A 21,451-nucleotide genomic window follows, 5' to 3' on the forward strand; every position below is an offset into this window, starting at 1 on the left:
CGTAAATCAAACGGTTTAAGATTAGCTCTGATAGCACTTGTTATGGACCTAAAAAGGAGTCTTGAATTCCACATTAAATCAGAGTCATTGGGGTATAAAATGGTTCACACCATCTCTTTATTATGAAGTATTTTTTGTAAGATAAAATCGTGAGGTCAAGAGATCAGAGCGGATAATACTTCATAAGAATATGAATCGTGACAGATAAATTAATCTGAGACACCGGATGAGCAGATGCTCGAATCTCAGAATTACGAATTCAAAGCTTAAATCTCGACTCGTGACATTAATCTCTATTAATAACTTTTAACTACTTTCAAACAATTTCTTAATCTTCCTATAATACGTGTTTGGATTGTCTTTCTACGTATGAAAAATCCATATAGTTTTATTAATTCTTAAATTTAATAAAAATTGAATTTGGATATAATTCAAATGACGCATTGATTTTCTAAAATTTTCTTTAGTAATGTAATAAAATCTTCTTTCGTTTTGTCGTAATATTTTTAAAAAACTTTCATCACGTGTAAAAATTTTTAAATTCTTTCCACGCTTTGACCTTTTTATAAAAAAAATAAATAAATAATCAAAAATCAAAAGAACTTGGACGTTTTCAGATGTTAGACGTGTTAATATGATCGATGGCTACTAGCATTACGTTAAATACGAATGCTTGTATTCCAAATCATTCTCCAAGACTTTGAAAATTAAAATGAAATTAAAATAAAAACTTCATATATTTTTTAATATGGAAACCGATGTTTCATTCTTCTTACATTTTTATTATAAAATATAAATTTGATAATTCGAATATTTAAATTATATAAAATATTAATAATTTATATATTTATTTTATATTTTATATAAAAATTATGTATTATAATTTATATTTATATGAAAATATAAAATATATTTTTTTATTTTATTAAATTTATTTATAAATTTTATTAAAATTTTAAATTATGTTATTTATATATATATATATATTTCATATAAATTTTATATTGTATCATTATATTATATTTGATATTATCTAATTTAATATTAAAATAATAACAAAATTCTTAATTTAATTCAAAGCTTTACAATTATGTAAAATTTCAGTTTTTTTGCCATTTCCACATCTTGAAGTATGGCATCCTAGGCATCATGTTGGCTCCTTCTAGAAACAACCTACGCCAGTGAAATATATACACAAACAAAACCCCTTAAATTTTAACATTTGAAAATTTATTGAATTCGAACTTAATTTAATTATTTATTTAATTATTTTTAAAAATATAGAAAAACGAAGCCTCTTTAATTTTAACATTTTAAAATTTTTTGAACTTGAAATTAATTTAATTATTTGTTAATTATTTTTAAAATGATGTTTAATAATTTTATAATTTTTTTATCTCAAATTACTACGCATTAAAAAAAAAAAATTGTAATACCACCGCCGTCAAATACACAAGATTTCATCCTACTTTACACAACCTAACACGCGTAACAACACAGTGGATCAAGATGAAAGCACCGGTAAAAATAGGGTTCGTGCCAAACAATATATGTTGCCACGTGTAATCGCATTAATGTGGTGATGTAGAATATCATAGACCCATAAAACTGGATTTCATTGACTCTCTGTAAGTCTATAGCTTTTCTCTTTTGATTTTTTTTTTTCCTATTAACATAGGGGTGTGGAGCCCAAGACCGGACCTTTACTTCGTTGGCTTCAAGCTCGCCATCGTTGGTCTTTTGTGGGTCTTGTTTGCTGAGACGTAGAGGGAGAAGCAAAGGATACAGATAGAAAAGAGAGTTTTTATAAGTTGTTATGTGCCAAAAGCCAAAATCTTTCACATAAAAGGACTTCTCTTTTCCATTTCATTTCTGTACTATTTTGTTCTTTTCTTCTTCTTCTTCAATTATCTCATGAGTTGTTGAAATCAACCAAATCAAAAACCAAAATCTAAACTTTTTTTCTATCTCTCTGACTTGATTGATTCATAGATCTACTAATTCCAATTTCTTTCCCACATGAAGTTTTTTCCTTTTCTAGTTCCAGATCCTTCTTTTCAAGTATAAAGCCAAGTGCTCAAATCAAAAGGTAAGCTTCTTCTTCTTTTATTGTGGGAAATACAAGTTGAATTATGATGATTAATGGGTCTAAAGGGATATGCAAAAAGTGGGTTTTTTTTTTCAAAGTTGTCAATTTGAAACATTAGACCTTCTGGATATCCTAATGGCTGACCAACTACTTTGTTAGAAAAAAAGAAGAAACTGAGCTTTGACCGATTCCCTTGTTTTTGAAAACCCTTCCTTCGTGTTTGTGTTGATTTTTCAGCATAAGGAGTCATGGTTCCTGCTTTAAGAGGGAACAATTTCTGTTTGAGCTTAATATTAATAACTAAAACAAACTGAGAAGTTGGCTTCTTGTACATCAGTCATTGATCTGCTAGTTATTGATTATATAGTTATCAAACTTATTGTCCTTTCTGATTGATGCTGTTAAATATCCCCTGAGGAGTAGTGGAAGATTCTAATTTGTGGCTGAGTTTTCGTTGGTTTAGTTGCTTTTGACCCGTTATTGCACATTGCACTATTGCTAACCTTTTGGTGTGCTTTGTTGTTGGTGTTGCTATAGTGTTCCATTATTGTGTTGAGAAGCAGAGGATACGGTTCACGTTTCATGTTTCTAGAGCCTAGTTGTGTTAAGTGGTTATTTAGATGTGCATAATTTGGAGGGTTTTTGGGATGAGATGAGGGATGTTATCTGGGTTGATGAACTTTTTGAGGGCCTGTTTTTGGCCAAGGTCGGTTCACACAAGTTCGGATGCTGGAGGTGGCCAAGATGGGCTTTTGTGGTACAAGGACACGGGGCAGCACGTTAATGGTGAGTTCTCAATGGCAGTGGTTCAGGCCAATAATTTACTTGAGGATCAGAGCCAGCTTGAGTCTGGTTGTCTGAGTTCACATGAGTCGGGTCCCTATGGTACTTTTGTTGGCGTATATGATGGGCATGGGGGCCCAGAGACCTCACGCTACATCAATGATCATCTCTTTCAACATCTCAAGCGTAAGTACAAAGCCTTTGCGAGGGTTAATTTTTTTGTTGCCCTTTTTTTACTGATTAAAGGAAGTATAGGAAAGAAATATTCAGTAAGGAATTATTATGGATAGGATTAAATGATTGAAAAGGAATTATTGTGGTGAACTTGTTGCAGCCATAGTCAAGGGTTTGTTGTTCTGAGTTCGAACAGTTATAAGTTCCTGAGTATCACTTTTGTTATTTTGTATCTCACTGCTTATTTGTAACACTAGTTCTAGGGCCAGGTATTTAACTTATACCTTTTTTTTTCATTCACTTTTGTATCGGTGATGTTTGTTATTCTGAATTAGTTGTTATATTCAGGGCTTACTTCAGAGCAACAGACAATGTCGGTTGACGTAATACGAAAAGCGTATCAAGCAACAGAAGAGGGTTTTTTGTCTCTTGTTACTAAACAGTGGCCTATGAAACCACAAATTGCAGCTGTTGGATCCTGCTGCCTGGTTGGTGTCATCTGTGGTGGAACCCTTTATGTTGCTAACCTTGGTGATTCCCGTGCTGTTTTGGGGAGAGCTGTGAAGGCAACAGGAGAGGTTCTAGCCATTCAGCTGTCAGCTGAGCATAATGTGTGCATAGAGTCTGTAAGACAGGAGCTGCAGTCGTTGCACCCTGATGACCCACAAATTGTAGTTTTGAAGCACAATGTATGGCGTGTAAAAGGTCTCATACAGGTAAGTTTCACTATGCACAATTTTTTTTTAATAGTTACTCAACTGCTAAGAGGGGTAGATATTAGGTAATGATACCATTTTATAAATGGCAATGCTTTTGCATAGATGTGATAAGTGGTTGGGGAAAAAATCAATGAAAGGAACTGAAACTTGCTTCTGTCTGTGGCTTATATTACTTTTGTCTACAAGAATAACCATGCGAAAAAAGGAGCAAGTACCACTTTCAGTCTTTGCTGCAGACATTTAGACAGCTTGAGCCAGTTCTTGTCCAAGTTGAGCTCTATAGAGCATGCTTTTATGATATTTGAAAAGTTTGTTTTAGGTAGTTTGGTTTACACTAAATTCTTTGAGAAAGGCATGGACGTTAGGCAGTGTTTCGTCTACTCATGCATACTTTTTGAAAATAAAAACCAGAAAAGGGTCTTTAATGTTTTTGGAGTGAAAATGTATTTATATGATTAGAATTCCATGGCAATGTTTGATTTGTTAGAAAGAAAGATTTATATAAGCTGCATGGCATGTTCTCCTCCTATGTGGTAAAGATAGGGTGAAGCCATGACGAGGAATGATGCCCATCATAATTCCAGTTGGATGCATGGGTTTATCTGCAAAGCTAAAAGAGAAAGGGAAATGAGAAAAACTTTTGACTATGAGAGAACTTAGAAATTAACAAAGATGAAGGGATAAAACAGTGCTACTGGTTGTTGCATAAAGCTTTGAATCTAAAAAATTTGTTGGATTGTGTGTTGATCTCATGGCAAGGAAGTGATTTGACGGTTATCCATTGATATGGCCTGTATCCATATATATTCCCAAGTCAGGCAGTAATAAGCTCAGTGGTGATCCTGGAGTAGGTTACGTGTAAACTTCGGGCTTTATTATTGGAATAGGATTAGTTGTATGACTTTTCAGCTCTATACATGTGTATAAGGTTTGTTTCTAAAGAGTTTTGGTGAACGAAATATCCTAATGTGCTAGGTTTTAATTACCTTGTGTTTCATAGTTATGTGGTTTCCAGGTTTTACTGAGAGAATAAACTATAAATGATTAAATTCTGATCTGCTCAGTCACGATGGCTTTGGAAGACGATCATAGCCACCTCTTGACAAAATGAACCCTCTTCCAAGGAAGAAGGGTGGATATTGAGATTAAAGAATAGTTCTTTTACAATGGCCGATAAGTACATCTTATTTCAAATTCAAATGACTGATACTAGTACTTTCCAGGTTTACTAACTTTAGATTAAGAATCTATATCTAGGCTATGAAATCCACCAACTCACCTTTGAACTCCTTAAGTGATGGTTTAAAGAGGTTTCTGATGCTTGGTCAAATTGGTTGAGAAACTTCCAAGCAAGTTCCCACATGTCAATATGAAATCCTTAAAAATATTGTAAAGTTCTAAAAAAAACTATGAAATCTTTAAAAATATTGTAAAGTTTTAAAAAAACTATGTACACCTAGAAGTACAACTAATTTCATGGATTTCTTATGTGAAGAGATTTTATTGCTGTCATGAGCAATTATCCTTTATGTACAAATTTCTTGCCACAACTGCTTATCCTTTTGTCTAACCTTGAACTTGACCCCTAATGCGTGCACTGCCTTAATTTCTGTCCAGCGGCACAAGATTGTAATTTCCTTTATATGGTTTTCTGGTACCTCTTACTTTTTGAAAGTGTTTATTGATAGATTTCTCTACCTTTCAGGTTTCCAGATCTATCGGTGATGTATATTTAAAAAAGGCTGAGTTCAACAGGGAGCCTTTATATGCCAAATTTCGTCTTCGTGAACCTTTCAAAAAGCCAATATTGAGTGCAGACCCATCAATATCATCACACCCGCTGCAGCCACATGATCAATTTGTGATATTTGCATCTGATGGACTATGGGAGCACCTAAGCAATCAAGAAGCTGTTGATATTGTTCAAAATCATTCACGAAGTGTAAGTTTATACCTCATTGTTAAATACCATTCATCTTATTATGAACACTACGTTTGTCTCTTATCCTTCTTAAAGTTTCATTTGGTTAGAGTATGAAAGCCATTTCTAGTAGGTCGCTGATAATAGATTTGGAATTCAAGTTCTTAATGAAGGTTTGCTTGGTTCTCTTGAGAATATTTCCTTTGTCATGTGAGCTATGGCATCCCACTTGAAGACCCATGACTTTGCAGCTGCTGCTTGTTCAATTTTTTCCATCCTATTACAGCTGCTTGACAATTACCATTTAATTCGTAAGCAAAATACCTCAATTGGAACATGTCAACCAGTACAAACACAAGCATGAGCATAACACAAGTGCATGCTCATGCAGGAAGGCTGGACAATGTTCCTGTTTCCTTTCTGTTTGTTTATTTTGTATTCCTTGTCTTCTGATTTTGAGGTACAAATTCATTCACATTCATTGTGTTGACGGCATGAAGTTCATCTTAAAATAAGGTACCAATAGAACAGAGGAAATTAACTTTCTTGTTTTGGACTTCATGCAGGGAAGTGCGAGGAGGTTGATAAAAACTGCTCTACAAGAAGCAGCAAAGAAGAGAGAAATGAGGTATTCTGACTTGAAGAAGATTGACCGCGGAGTCCGTCGGCATTTCCACGACGACATCACAGTAATTGTGGTGTTTCTTGACTCAAATCTCGTGAGCAGGGCTTCCTCAGTAAAAGGTCCTAATCTATCTGTTAGAGGGGGAGGACTTAACTTGCCTCCTAATACACTGGCTCCTTGTTCCACGCCAACAGAAGCTGGCGGTACCTGATCATTCTGTAATTTATGTTTTTCTTTGTTGTATCATTTTCTTGTATGAATACGTGGTAGCTTCTGAAAACAACAAGAGGAGCAAGCCTTCAATTCTTTAATGTACCCTGCAGCTTTTAACTGGAAACTACCTGCATTTAGCTTCTGTGCCGAAAAAAAGTAGAGAAAGTACAAGGTGACGATTATTATAGTCAATTACCTGGTATAGTCACCTTAGTCTTTATATAAAAGCCTCCTTTTGTTCTTCAGTTGCTGCATTTGACACTTTTGATTATGCAGTTAACATTTCACTTTCTTGTTGGATTTATACGCTTAGAGAAATGCTTAAAACAGTAACACTCTTTACTGATACGTGTAATAGTGCGGGGCAGAGTGCTGAACAGAAGCAAATGACAACAACGTTGGAAGCAACTATGTTATGGTCGTTGTAATATGCGTAGTTAAATGATAATTCTTAAACCCTTTACCATAGGTGTTCAAAGTTTATGTGGAAATTATCTCGTGCTGGGCTTCTACAAAACAAATGGGTGATAAATTAGACCTGGGTGAAATCCCCCATTCGTTGCTTTACTTGTTGAATCTTATTGTCATTTCTATATACAGCGGTAGGTAGTATGATCAAGACAATTGACAGCTTCAGTTTCGGATTCTTCGGATAATAAAATCTTGACAATATTATCTTGTATTATTTCAACAGCGTGTAGATCGATCAACTTGTTAAGATAATATCAACCATAAGTGTTTCATAGATCAAACATATAATCAAGGTATTTTAGCCGGTGTTCAAGACTCTAACGCATTTTTGGCTTAACGTCGAACTGGGAGTCTAACTTTTATGAAGATATGTCTTTCATTATAGTAACTTACTATTAGTATGAACTTGGGTTAGTATAACTTTTTTTGGCTGAAAGAAATAGATCAATAATCTGTTTAACAGTTTAACAAGAATTTCTGATGCAGAGGATCCATAATATTATGACAAATGCAGAGCATACTCAACTTGTATCACTGCAAACTATGAAATAGCTTGAAAAAAAACATGAAGCTAAAAGCTTTAACTATGGAAGAAGGAAGATGGAATTACCAAAAGAGAAGAAAGGTTTTTTAACCAAACATATTTTATAAAGAAAAGTTTGTTACAACGGATATTTTGGAGAAGTCTTGATCAGTTTTTCTTGATACCTTTTTGAAGAAGTAGCATCCTATTTATAGAAGGAAAAAGTAAATGAATAGTAACCTAATAGGACAAAGCTAGGACAAAGCATAATTACAACTTTACAAGTAGCTTGATATAAAGTTAAAGTAAGGTGACTCATCACTATGACTAATCACTTATTTGACATAAAGTAAAGATGACTCATAAAGTAAACATGACTTGACTTAGACATAAAGTTGATAAAGACTTCACATAAAATTGTCTTGATGTGGAGGCATCATAATAAACTCTTTGGTGAATACAGACAACTCCAATTTCTTCAATGCCCAACAATCACAGAAGCTGTCTCTCAATTTGCAGCAATCTTTTGTGGACAAAAAACTCACATATTGAAAAAGATCATAGAACAATTCTTCAAACTAAAATGCTGTTCTCTCCATCCAAAAGACCTTGACAGACATTATTAACAATTCTCCCAGTATTTTTACATACTTAGTGGATTTGATGATGTCAATTTAAAGCAAGCCTTTTTCAATTCTGTTTCAGAAGAACTTGCATAACAAACAAGGACCCAATTGAACTTCAGATCTCTTGATGTTAGATCTATGACCCTTGGAGATATCTACAAGATGATGTTGAAAGCACTTGATAAGATTTGCAAAGAACATAAATACATCAAAACCTTGGTGCATAACTCCAAAAAGTTAAAAAAGCCATGCTCTTACTCCTCCTCAGGCTTTCAAATCAAATGTTCTTCCAAAGATTCCACATGTTTTTGCAGCAACAAGAAAAAGAAGCATTTCAGAAGATTCAGACCTTCTAGACATCCAATCTTTTCCCGACCCAGACATAAGAAGCTCTTCAGATATGCTGATAAGCCCAAAAGATTTCAAAGATTCAAATTTACAAGAAAAAAAAAAGATCCAAAGATCAAAAGTTCAAAATATTTTTTTTGTGAAAAATTATGACATTTTTCAAAGAATTGCCCAAAATTAGACAAAAAATCAATCAAGTTGATCCAAGACATTGCTAATATCTCTGGTATCAATCTCTCAGATGATGATCTTGAATCAGTTTTCTCCCTTGATGATGAGCAGAATAAAAGATCCATGTTTATGATCAAACGGTTTGATGATGTCGAGTTTACAGATTTAGACTACTTAGATGACTTCACAGATGATCAATGTTATGAGTATATGTCAGTCCAAAAACTTCAAAAAATTCAAACTTTCCGACCTTCAAAATTGCCCTTAGCTCTAATTCAGATCTTTTCTCACAAACATTCCCCTCTTATAACAGTCAATTTTTTTTGACACTAGTGCAACCCAAACCATAGCAAACCCCCTCGTCTTACCCATAAACCTTTGGACAAAACAGAAAACCTTCTTCAAAATCGTTGATAAAAATGTATTTTCTACAGACTTTATCAACAACTCTGTTATCCTTCAAATCTTTCCAAGTTGTCAAATAACTCAAAAAATTTTAAGATATCTACTCCCTCATAAAGACCTTGTTATTCGTTTTGATATCATTATCAGTATACCAAGTTTAAAGCTTAGTGAAAAAGGTATCAAGTTTGAAAGTTATTTTAGACCTTAAAAAAACCTTCTCAATCTCTTCACCCTAACCATTCAACCAGATGTTTTTCAAAAATTTAGACAAAAGTTCATTCATTTTTTTTGTGCAAAAAATCATTCAGACTTTCTCCAAAAATGTGACCACCCACTTTGAAAAACCCTTGATGAAAATGCTAATCCCATAAAAGTTAGTCATTCAGGCATGAACCCAGATCATCTCAAGCAAGCAATCCAAGAATGTTCACTTCTCTAGGCTCAAAGATTAATTGAACCAACCTCATCTCCATGGGCATATGAAGCGTTTTATGTCAACAAACGTTCAGAACAAGTTCGTGAAAAATTAAGATTGGTAATTAATTACAAGCCTCTAAACATTTTCCTTGCAGATGATAAGTTCTCCTTTTCAGACAGAAAAACTTTGTTTGCAAATTTGACAAATGCGAAAGTCTTCTCAAAGTTTGACCTCAAAGTAAGATTTTGATAACTAGGTATACATCCACAAGACAAATACAAAATGACGTTTTGCATTCCTCAACACCATTTCTAGTGGACAATAATATCTTTTGGATTAAAAGTTACTCCTTTACTGTTTCAAAAAGCAATGACAAAGATATTTGCTCTAATTCTTGATAATGCTTTGATTTACATTGATGATATCTTACTGTTCTCTCCAGATGTCACATCTCATACATAGTTATTGGATAAGTTTCAGCAAATTATTCAACAGTATGAGATAATGCTCTAAGAGAAAAAGATGATCATTAGTGCTTCAAAAATTGATTTCTTAGGCATGCATATAAAAGATGGTCAGTACATAGCTCAACATCACATTGCTCAAACACTTACAAATTTCTTTGATGAGAATTTTTCAAAAAAGCAAATCCATCAATTTCTCGACATAGTCAATTACATGAGTGAATTTCTCTCAGATCTTACACAGTTAACTCATCCTCTCAGACAAATGCTAAAAAAAAATCACCCACGTGATCTCAAAAATAGACAAATGCAGTACAAATCTTAAAAATAAAAGTAAAATCACTTTCAACTTTAAAGATTCTTTCTGATGAAAAAAAAATATTACAGACAGATGCAAATGAACAGTTTTGGTCAGCAATTCTTTTAGAAGAAAAAAATGAAAACAGACAAATCTGTGGTACAAAAGTAAAAAATTTAAAGATTCGAAACTCCATTATTACTCTATACTAAAAGAAATTTTAGCTGTAAAATATGAAATCCAAATATTTGAATTTTACCTCATTGGATATCATTTTCTTGTGGAATTAGATATGCCAGCCTTTGATCAGATGTTCAATTTCAAAAAGAAAAAAATATCAAATGCACAGTTACTCAAGCTATCATAGTGATTCTCACAATACTCCTTCACCACAGCACATATAAAAGGCAAAAATAACCTCATTTCAGACATGCTCAGAAGACCTCCTTCAAAACTTCTTTAAAAAATCTTGCAGATTATTTCAATCATTTTTATGATGAACCCAACACTTTTTTCACAAGCCTCATCCTAAAAAACCCTCTTTTCCCTTCTTCTAAAAAACCTCAGCTTAATGATGAATTTGATTTACCTGATGAATTTCTTAACCTTTCAGTGAAAAATCTTCTTCCAGAGTTACCAAGACTTCTTGCCACTCAAACCCTTGACCAAAAAGCCTCCCACCTTTTGCTCAAATACCAATCCAAAATACTCAGAAAGTTTGAAGATACCTCCATTCAATCTCTTGATATACACCCTAACTATCCCTTCATCCATCTCTTTAAATTCCCTGAACCACTTTGTTTTTCGAAAAAAATAGTTTGTTTTATGTGATACCTTTGTCACCTTCACTATATTACGATGTAGAATTCTCACTCCCAAAGCTCAAAACCCTTCTTCACCTTTTTCAACAGTCAACCATCAACCCTACCAAACACCAGTTAGACCCAGTCAACATCTCAAGTTTTTCTTCACCTGATTCAAACCCATTCCTATTTGGATTCAATGGATTGAAACCTATGAGAGATATACAAAAGTTTTTCCTGACCCTTATATTGTTTTAATCTTTCACAGATCTTGCAATTGTTTGACAAAAGACCTCCAGTATTTTTCCTATGCAGCAATTTATAGCTCCCAAAGATATTCACTGTTTGATTCACAATTTGATCACCTCGTTGAATACACTGAATTTCAGAGACAAATTTGTGAAATGAATCACAAAATTCTCAAGCAAAATTGGCCCGAGCTCCAAGATGAAATTTCATGAGAAAACTATCCTTTAAAATATAATTTTCAGCTTAAAATTGATAAAAAGATTTATGAAACTAAACTTGATGGTGCTTGGACAAAACCCCTTTCTGACACTACCAGATTTAAACTTGACCATGCAAAACCAGTGGAATGAAATTTTTACTGAAAACCTCTTAAAGTTCTACCACAAATGGAATGACAAAAATCTCAAGACCCTTTTGAAGATTTTGATCCAGATCAATGTTAGAAACCATAAGTTATGATTTCACACCAGGAGCAGATAACTCACACCTCAACCTCTCTTCAGAACACACTTATCATTCTCTCAAATGATGCTCATAAAAAAAAGACACTCATGGTGCTTTAAGATAAAAGATCACATGTTCCAGTCCAATAATGTATATAATTACATCTGATAATTTTAGTTTCTCTAGAAGACTCCAAAGAATTGATTATGATGCCTCCACATCAAGACAACTTTATTTCATGTCTTCATCAACTTTATGTCTAAGTCAAGTCATGTTTACTTTATGAGTCACTTTTACTTTATGTCAAATAAGTGATGAGTCATAGTGATAAGTCACTTTACTTTAACTTTATGTCAAGCCACTTGTAAAGTTATAATTATGCTTTCTCCTAGCTTTGTCTTATTAAGTTACTATTTTTTTACTTTTTTCTTATATAATATGATGCTACTTCTTCAAAAAAGCATCAAGAAAAATTGATCAAGACTTCTTTAAAAAATCTCTTGTAACAAACATTTTTTTATAAAATATATTTGGCTAAAAAACCTTTATTCTCTTTTGGTAATTTTATCTTCTTTCGTTCATAATTAAAGCTTTTAGCTTCATGTTTTTCTTCAAACTATTTCATAGTTAGCAGTGATACAAGTTGAGTATGCTCTACAGTTGCCATAATATTATGGATCCTCTGCATCATAAATTCTTGTTAAATTGTTAAACAGATTATTGATCAATTTCTCTCAACCAAAGAAAAGTTATACTAACCCAAGAGCATACTAATAATAAGTTACTATAGTGAAAGACATATCTCCATAAAAGTCAGGCCTCCAATTCGACGTTAAACCAAAAAGGCACCAGAGTCTTGAACATCACCTAGAATACTTTGATTATATGTCTAATTTATGAAACGCTTATGGTTGATATTATCTTGATAAATTGATCGATCTACACGCTGTTGAAATAGCACCAAATAGTATTGTTAGAACTCTACTATCCGAAAAGCCCGAAACTGAAGTCGTCAGTTGCCAAAGCCTTGATCGTACTACTAGTTGCCAGAACCTTTACCGTACTACTTGTCGCTGTGTATAGAAATGGTATTGGAGCTTGAAGCTTGCCAAGATAGTGATAAGAGAATATGTTTCTAAGCCTTGATCATTGAAGTTGAAAAAAAAAAGCCAAAAAAGAGTCATTTTCATGGATTTATCAACTCTTAATAACTCTAGTTCTCAACTTTCTTCTTCTAGATTTTTTTTTAATTTATCTTCTCCTTTCTCCTGTACTTAAAAAGTCTTCCTCTTCTAAGTTTAAGTTCTTATATGAAGTAGATTATATCCCAAAAGAAAAGAAAACCCAACAAACAGTTCTTCCCCTTGTAAATCTTTATACATCTTTCTCAAACTCCTCCCCTTCTCTTACTAGATCTTTAAAAACTTTTTTAAAACCCAAATATCAAGCTCCAAAAAAATATGTTCAAACCACAAATTTTGATAAATGTATTCTTCTAGCAGGACCTCAAGAGCAGTTTATTACTCTTCAGATCTCAGAAAAATTTTTTCAACAGTGATCAAAACAAAAATACACTCATATTCACTTTGGGGCTATCAGAATAACCTTAATCTTTCATGGCAAAAATGAAACTTATGTATGTACCAAAATGACCTTGTTGAACACAAGATTTAAAGAATACAAGCATGCAGTCCTAAGCATAGTTGAGACAACACTTAATACAAAAACTGTCTTCTTCAAGGTCTTCCCAAATTATAATATCTCTTCATAATCTAATCCTGTTAGATGCTTTAAAAGTTCAAGTCCAAATCGTAGGCACAGAAGTGAAAGGACTCCAGGCAATCCTTCACTACCAGATGACATATAGAGTTCAAGATCATGCCATTAACTTGCCTCTTTCACACTCTAATGATGCTATTTTTGTCAAAATGAAAGCAGTAGATAGAACTCCTAGATATGTTCATATTTCAAAGCATATATTAAATGAAGAACTTGCCACCCTTCTCCCAAAGAAATGGATGACAAGTTATCAAAAGATTTGAAAGCAAAATGAATCAATTGAACATTTTGATCCAACCTACAAGACAAATCAGGATGATACTATCACAATTACGTTTGATCACAACAAAAGAAAAGATGTTCATCCTCCAATAATCTTTTCAACACAATTTATCACACGTAATTATACCATTTCTATACACAGCGACAGGTAGTACAATCAAAACTCTAACAACTGACGATTTCAGTTTCAAGCTTTTCGGATAGTAAAATTCTGACAATACTATCTGATACTATTTTAATAACGTGTAGATCAGTCAACTTGTCAAAATAATACCAACCATAAGCGTTCTATAAATCAAACATATAACCAAGATAATCTAATCAGTGTTAAAGACTCTGACGCCTTCTTAACTTAACGTCGAACTGACTTTTATAAAGATATATCTTTCACTATAGTAACTTACTATTAGTATAATCTTGGGTCAGTATAACTTTTTTTTAGCTAAAAAAAGGATCAATAATCTGTTTAACAAGAATTTTTGATACAGAGAATCCATAATATTATGACAATTACAGAGCATACTCAACTTGTATCACTGTAAACTATGAAATAGCTTGAAGAAAAACATGAAGCTAAAAGCTTTAACTATGAAAGAAGGAGGATGAAATTACTAAAAGAAAAGAAAGGTTTTTTAACCAAACATATTTTATAAAGAAAGGTTTGTTACAAGAGATTTTTTGGAGAAGTCTTGATCAGTTTTTCTTGATGCTTTTTTAAAGAAGTAGCATCCTATTTATACAAGAAAAAAATAAGAGAATAGTAACCTAATAGGACAAAACTAAGACAAAACATAATTACAACTTTACAAGTGACTTGACATAAAGTTAAAGTAAAGTGACTCATCATTATGACTCATCACTTATTTGACATAAAATAAAGGTGACTCATAAAGTAAACATGACTTGACTTAGACATAAAGTTGATGAAGACTTGACATAGAGTGATCTTGATGTGGAAGCATCATAATCAACTCTTTGGAGTCTTTTAGAGAAACTAAAATTATCACACATAATTATATATTATTGAACTGGAATAGAGGATCTTCTGTCTTGGAGCACCATGAGTGTCCTTCTTTTATGAGCAATATTTGAGAGAATGATAAGTGTGTTTTGGAGAGAGGTTGATGTATGAGTTGTCTGCTCCTAGTGTGAAATCATACCCTATGATTTCTAACCATTGATATGGATCAAAATCTTTAAAAGGGTCTTGAGATTCTTGCCATTCCATTTGTGGTAGAACTTCAAGAGATTTTCAGTAAGAATTTTATTCTACTAGTCCTGCATGGTCAAATTCAAATCTAGTAATATCAGAAAGAGATTCTGTCCAAGCACCATTAAGTCTGATTTCATAAATCTTTTTATCAATTTTAAGCTGGTAATTATATTCTAAAGGATAGTTTTCCCATAAAACTTCATCTTGGAGCTCGAGCCAATTTTGCTTGAAAATTTTATGATTCATTTCATAAATTTATCTCTGAAATTCAGTGTATTCAACGAGGTGATCAAACTGTGAATCAAACAATGAATATCCTTGAGAACTATAAATTACTGCATAGAAAAAATACTGGAGGTCTTTTGTCAAACAACTATAAGATTTGTGAAAAATTAAAACAATATGAGGTTCAGAAAAAACTTTTATATATCTCTCATAGGTTTTAATCCATTGAATCCAAATGAGAATGGCTCTGAACCAGGTGAAGAAAAACTTGAGATGTTGTTAACTGACGTCCAACTGATATTTAATAAGGTTGATGGTTGACTGCTGAAAAATGTGGAGAAGAATTTTGAGCTTTGAGAGTGAAAATTCTACAGCAATATAGTGAAGGTGACAAAGGTACCACATAAAACAAACTGTTTCTTTCAAAAAAAAAATGGTTCAAGGAATTTAAAGGGATGGATGAAAAGATAGTCAAGTTGTATACCAAGAGATTGAATGGAGGTGTCTTCAAACTTTCTGAGTGTTTTGAACTGATATTTGAGCAAGAGGTGAGACGCTTTTTGGTCAAAGATTTGAGTGACAAGAAGTATTGATAACTCTGGAGGAAGATTTTTCACTAGAAGGTTAAGAAATTCATCAGGTAAATTAAATTAATCATCAAGCTGAGATTTTTAAGAAGAAGAGAAAATATGATTTTTTAAGGATGAGGCTTGTGAAGAAGAAGGTGTTGAGTTCATCATAAAAATGACTAAAATAATCTACAAGGTGTTTGAAGAAAGTCTTGAAGGAGAGCTTGTGAGCATGTCTGAAATGAGATTATCTTTGCATTTTATGTGCTATGGTGAAAGAGTACTGTAAGAACCACTGTGATAACCTGAATAATTGTGCATTTGACATTTTTTTTTTTGAAATTGCACATCTGATCAAAGACGGACATATCTAATTTCACAAGTGATATCCAATGAGGTAAAATTAAAATATTTGAATTTCATACTTTATAGCGAAAATTTCTTTTAGTGTAAAGTTATAATGGAGTTTCAAATATTTGAATTTTTCACTCTTGTAACCACAGATTTATCTATTTTCATCTTTTTTTTCTAAAAAAATTACTGATCAAAACTGTTCATTTACATCTGTCTGCAATATTCTTTTTTCATCAAAGGAAATCTTTAAAATTGAAAGTGATTTTGCTTTTATCTTCAAGGTTTGTACTGCATTTGTTTGTTTCTGAGATCACGTGAATGACTCTTTCTTGAGCATTTGTCTGAGAAGATGAGTTAACTGTGCAAGATCTGAAAAAAATTCATTCATGTAATTGACTATGCCAAAAAATTGCTTGATTTACTTCTTTGAAAAATTTTCATCAGAGAAATCTGCAAGTGTCTGAGTAATGTGAAATTGAGCTATGTACTGACTATCTTTTATATGCATGCCTAAGAATCTGAAGCACCAATGATCATCTTTTTCTCTAAGAGCATTATCCTATACTATTGAATAATTTGCTAAAACTTATCTAATAATTGTGTATGAGATGTGACATCTGAAGAGAACAATAAGATATCATTAATGTAAATTAAGGCATTATCAAGAATTGGAGCAAATATCTTTGTCATTGCTTTTTGGAACAGTGAAAGAGCAACTTTTAATCCAAAAGGCATTATTGTCCACTGAAAATGGTGTTGAGGAATGCAAAACGTCCTTTTGTATCTGTCCTGTGAAGGTATACCTAGTTATCAAAATCTTACTTTGAGAAGACTTTCGCATTTGCCAAATTTACAAACAAAGTTTTTTTGTCTAAAAAAGGGAACTTATCATCTGTAAGAAAAAAATTTAGAGGGTTGTAATTAATTACCAATCTTAATTTTTCACGAACTTGTTCTGAACGTTTGTTGACATAAAACGCTTCACATACCCATGGAGAAAAGGTTGGTTCAATTAATCCTTGAGCTTGGAAAAGTGAACATTCTTGGATTGCTTGCTTGAGATGATCTGGGTTCATGCCTGAATGACTAGCTTTTATGGGATTGGTATTTTCATCTCTTTTGAAGGGAAGGAAAATGAAAAATTCAAGATTTTTTCAAAGTGGGTGGTCACATTTATGGAGAAAGTCTGAATGATTTTCTTCACAAGAAAAGTGAATGAACTTTTGTTTAAATTCTTGAAAAACATTTGGTTGAATGGTTAGGGTGAAGAGATTGGGAAGGTTTTTCCAAGGTCTAAAATAACTTTCAAACTTGATACCTTTTCCACTAAGCTTTAAACCTGGTATACTGGTAATGATATCAAAACCAATAACAAGGTCTTTCTACGGAAGTAGAGATCCTAAAATTTTTTGAGTTATTTGACAACCTGAAAAGATATGAAGGGTAACATGATTGCTGACAAAGTCTGTAGAAAATACATTCTCATCAGCAATTTTGAAGAAGGTTTTCTGTTTTGTTCAAAGGTTTTTGGGTAAGACGAAGGGGTTTGCTATGATTTGGGCTACACCAGTGTCAAAAAAAACTGTGACTGTTATAAGAGGGAAATGTTTGTAAGAGAAGATCTGAACTAGAACTAAGGGCAATTTTGGAGGTTGGAGAGTTTGGATTTTTTGGAGTTCTTGGACTGACATATACTCATAACATTGATCATCTGTGAAGTCATGCTGAAAAAAAAGGGAACACAGTGAAAATGCTGCTCATGAGGTGAACATATTCCCAGGATAAGGAAAATGGCAGCAGATGACATAAAAACGAACGAGTTTGAGAATCTGAGGTTCATGGTTTCTGTAGTTTACTTGTATTATTAATATTACATTATGCCGAAGCAGCTCACGGAGACAAATTTATTTGTGTCTCCATGTTTCAATGTCCTGCTCTTTTTGGCTAGGACTGATTATAAATGAGAGGGTTTTGTTGGAGTAACGAATCTCTTGGGATAGCAAAAAGTAATCGTATAAGGAGACAGGCATTTTCCATCCTAGTACATAAGAACGATCGGTTTCCACAAATCAATTCATAAGATAACGATATGGCTTGTTCTACTATTCATACTTTGCCTGCAAAAACAATCTGGGAGTATGAAAAGGACTCAATACAAAAGGGTATGAATTCATGCTTAACTTTGATGAAAAGTTTAGGATGATTTAAATGTTATCATACCAGGTTATGGCACTGTTTCTGACTGTCACAGTACCTTGTTCTAGAAAGGGTAGGTTACTACTCTATGGACTTTGGCATGGCAGAAGTATTATCTGAGATTGCTAAAGATGGCAAAATTCCAAGAGGCGAACAGGTTTCCTTTGACGCAGTCCGGACAGCAAAATTTCATTTCACTCTGCCACTAGCTAAGAATAATTCCACAATGCATGAATGCAATCCAATACCAAAGTTCATTGCTACTATACATTAGCTAAAGGGAATTTTTTATAGTAGGAACCAGGAATGCATGAAAGTAATAGGGCCGCCAGTGCCAATTTAACAAAGGAACTTTACATGTCCGAACATAGTTTTTGATCAGATTTTCATAGGGATTGAAGTTTCACTATCTTCTGTTTGTAGTTTTACAACATGCAATGATATACATCCTAAAAAAGCTTGGTTATGATCATGCAAATGAATAATTACAGGTTTTACAATTAAAATTACAATAACATCAAAATTACAATAACATCCTCTTATTCCTACCTTAGATACAGAGAGACCAAGAATTGAGAGAAGAGTATAAATTCACTAACCACAGTAGCCGGGGTGTGTATTCCAAAAAATGGGACTATGTCTACCTGCAACCAGTTTTCAACAGCTGATCCCACCACTGCACCAGCAACAATCCCCCCTATAGTTATTATTGTAGCTTTACCTGCAAAGAGAGAAAAAAATGGAAATAACTTCAGATACTTTGATCAAACTGAAGTTCAAACAAATTTGAAGTTCGCACAACATATGCAGTCTAAAATATGGGTATGATTTGGCAGAAAGTGTCATAAAACCCCAATGACTTCCTTCTGCTTTAGAGGACTTCAATAGCAAAGCCTCATTTCAAGTTATGGAAAAATGTAAAGAAGGTTAGCTCAAACAGAAAAATGAACCAGAAATTCTGTCAAATCGCATGACAGGGAAGCAGAACCAGTGTCAGCAATACAGAATAATTATATAAGCACTAGAAATCTTCCTCTATACAAGATTGAAGGAAATTCAAAATTCTTCTAATTATAAAATTTTACAAGCATACCCTACATAAACAGCTGAATAAAATTAAATCACTTAAAACAATCAGCAATTTGACCTGGACTACAACAACATTTATAGTAAAATTGCCAGCATCATTTACATTTCACCATAATATACAATGTTCTCACTAAGTAAAAGGAAGCAGCACCCTCTCCCCTACAGGGCTTTTCTGCTCTTCTCTTACTCCTCATTCTTTAATTAAGATGAAAAAACAACCTAACTAGCAATTGCTGGACTTTTTTTTTTTTTGGATAATTGAAACTGCTGGACTTTCATATTCAACAAAAGTAAAATATAATCAAAGTTCTATTGCAAGCAATAATATATATGCAAGAAAACTCATTACCTAACTTCACCTTCTTTCTGGTCATGAAATATAACGAAGCTCCAAAGCTACTTGCTAAGATAAGCCCAGGAACATCAGGACCAGCATAAGGAACCCCAGATGATGTAGAAGCTCCGTTCATGTAAGTCAAAACCATAAGAGCTCCATATACTCCAGCTTGTGTGCCCAATTCACCTGTAGAAGGTGTTTCAATTGAAACAGGTAAATTCTTCACAGTTGTCTGCACCCACCGAGACATTGATCCCATCCCAGGAGGATTAACAGGTTTAACATCTGCATATCGAACACTTCTGTCCATGACTTTTCCTGCTTGTCGTTGAGTTAAGCTCCGCATAAGCAACATGTCATATGCAGCCTCAACCTAAAACACAATCCATATTCCTAAGAAAACAAAACTAAAGAAAATCTTATAAGAGTCAATTTGCTCACTGGAAAAATAAATAATAGCAACAACAACAAAAACAAAGTTGATATTTATCCAAAACACAACCACCTGACAGTCTTCACTGAGAGGATAGATAAACAGCCATAAGCATCATAATTCCACTTCATTGAACAATACACAACACTTGTTTAATCTAAAAATTGGAAATGTCCACTAGGCACTATCCTAGAAGATTAACAAGTGGGAAATCACTTGCTATAAAGAACAATTATTTGAAATTGACACATCAAAATCAAGTCTAGCTAATGGAATACAAAGTAAAAACTAGAACCCATATTTGAAAACAGAGAGAAATTTCAAAATTTACAAATCATATATAACAGATTACAAAAGCTATCAAGTTCAGGAAACTTTTAATAAACTCATGCAACAGTTCAACACTCAGGAGCCAAAATTCAAAATTTTCGTTACTAAATTCATTAGTATCCAAAGTCATCATCCAAACCATCAAATTTTACTTGAAACTCTATTAGTTCAAAACCCAGAAGCAAAATTATCAACATTTACACAAAAAGGTTCAAAATTTATCACCTAAATCTTATTAATTCACAAAATTTTTTAAATCGAAAAAGAAAGGGGCAAGGAATCAACCTGCGCAATAGCTTCCTGGTCATCCTTCATAGAGGCAACTATCGAATTCTTGGCGTGAAGAATATCATCAAAAGAAGCGCTTTCGGAGACTCCGAGGAGCTTGAGCGCGTTTTCAACAGACATCTCGAAGGGAGCCGAGTCATCAGCCCGTGAACCGGCTCGAGCGGCTAATGTTCGCCGGCAGTGAACGATTGTTGCGGCTCTCCACGGCTCGGCTTTTACGAGTTTTAAAGAAGGGTGGGATTGGTTAGAGAGATGGAACAGCGGTCTGGGTATAGGGGAGCCGGAAGTGAGACGGTTGGGCCGGACGGAAAGTGTGGCTGCAGCCATTTTGGAACAAAGTGAGAAAGCTGTGATATTTTCTGGACTTGAATGTAAAGTGAATTTAATCAGGCCATGAGCGCTTGTGCTTCGCGAGTATGCTTTCTTTTGGTGGGGACGCTGATTGATTCTTGCGTGTAAATTTTATAACTTTCTCTTTTTTTGTTTTGTTTTGCAGTAATTTTTTGAGAAAAACATTAAAATCACACAAAAAAAAAACCAAAATTTGTGGCCAAGAGAGTAGCAAACAGGAAGCACTGTGTCCACGTCTGTATTTTCAGGACAGTCAGTCCT

At 33.4% G+C, this 21,451-nt stretch overlaps 2 protein-coding genes across 8 annotated transcripts; one reads left to right on the forward strand and one right to left on the reverse strand.

The window, feature by feature from the left end:
- Positions 1-1,734: 1,734 nt before the first annotated feature.
- On the forward strand, positions 1,735-6,769 carry LOC111298024 (Protein phosphatase 2C family protein). Of its 5 annotated transcripts, none has more exons than XR_016328801.1 (6): positions 1,735-2,089; positions 2,627-3,058; positions 3,395-3,762; positions 5,471-5,707; positions 5,848-6,146; positions 6,253-6,769. XR_016328801.1 is itself a non-coding variant. In XM_022892709.2 (5 exons), the coding sequence occupies exons 2-5, from the start codon at positions 2,749-2,751 to the stop codon at positions 6,520-6,522; spliced, it is 1,185 nt and encodes a 394-aa protein (XP_022748444.1). In that variant the 5' UTR covers positions 1,735-2,089; positions 2,627-2,748; the 3' UTR covers positions 6,523-6,769. The 5 variants fall into 5 exon arrangements, 2 of the variants coding, with proteins under 2 accessions (XP_022748444.1, XP_022748451.1); XR_002691152.2 differs by having other exon boundaries at positions 5,848-5,997; positions 6,253-6,391; XR_016328802.1 differs by having other exon boundaries at positions 3,407-3,762; positions 5,848-5,997; positions 6,253-6,391.
- LOC111298038 (protein CHAPERONE-LIKE PROTEIN OF POR1, chloroplastic-like) lies at positions 4,255-21,316 on the reverse strand. Of its 3 annotated transcripts, none has more exons than XM_089745599.1 (4): positions 20,837-21,316; positions 19,801-20,161; positions 18,962-19,083; positions 4,255-4,367 (listed from the first exon to the last, which is right to left on the reverse strand). In XM_089745599.1, the coding sequence occupies exons 1-4, from the start codon at positions 21,164-21,166 to the stop codon at positions 4,338-4,340; spliced, it is 843 nt and encodes a 280-aa protein (XP_089601725.1). In that variant the 5' UTR covers positions 21,167-21,316; the 3' UTR covers positions 4,255-4,337. The 3 variants fall into 3 exon arrangements, with proteins under 3 accessions (XP_089601725.1, XP_089601726.1, XP_022748472.1); XM_089745600.1 differs by having other exon boundaries at positions 4,255-4,375; XM_022892737.2 differs by lacking the exon at positions 4,255-4,367 and having other exon boundaries at positions 18,670-19,083.
- Positions 21,317-21,451: the final 135 nt, after the last annotated feature.

This window comes from Durio zibethinus, chromosome 16 (genome assembly GCF_047325235.1).
Source record: "Durio zibethinus cultivar Kanyao isolate XHJ-2024 chromosome 16, ASM4732523v1, whole genome shotgun sequence".
NCBI lineage: Eukaryota > Viridiplantae > Streptophyta > Magnoliopsida > Malvales > Malvaceae > Durio > Durio zibethinus.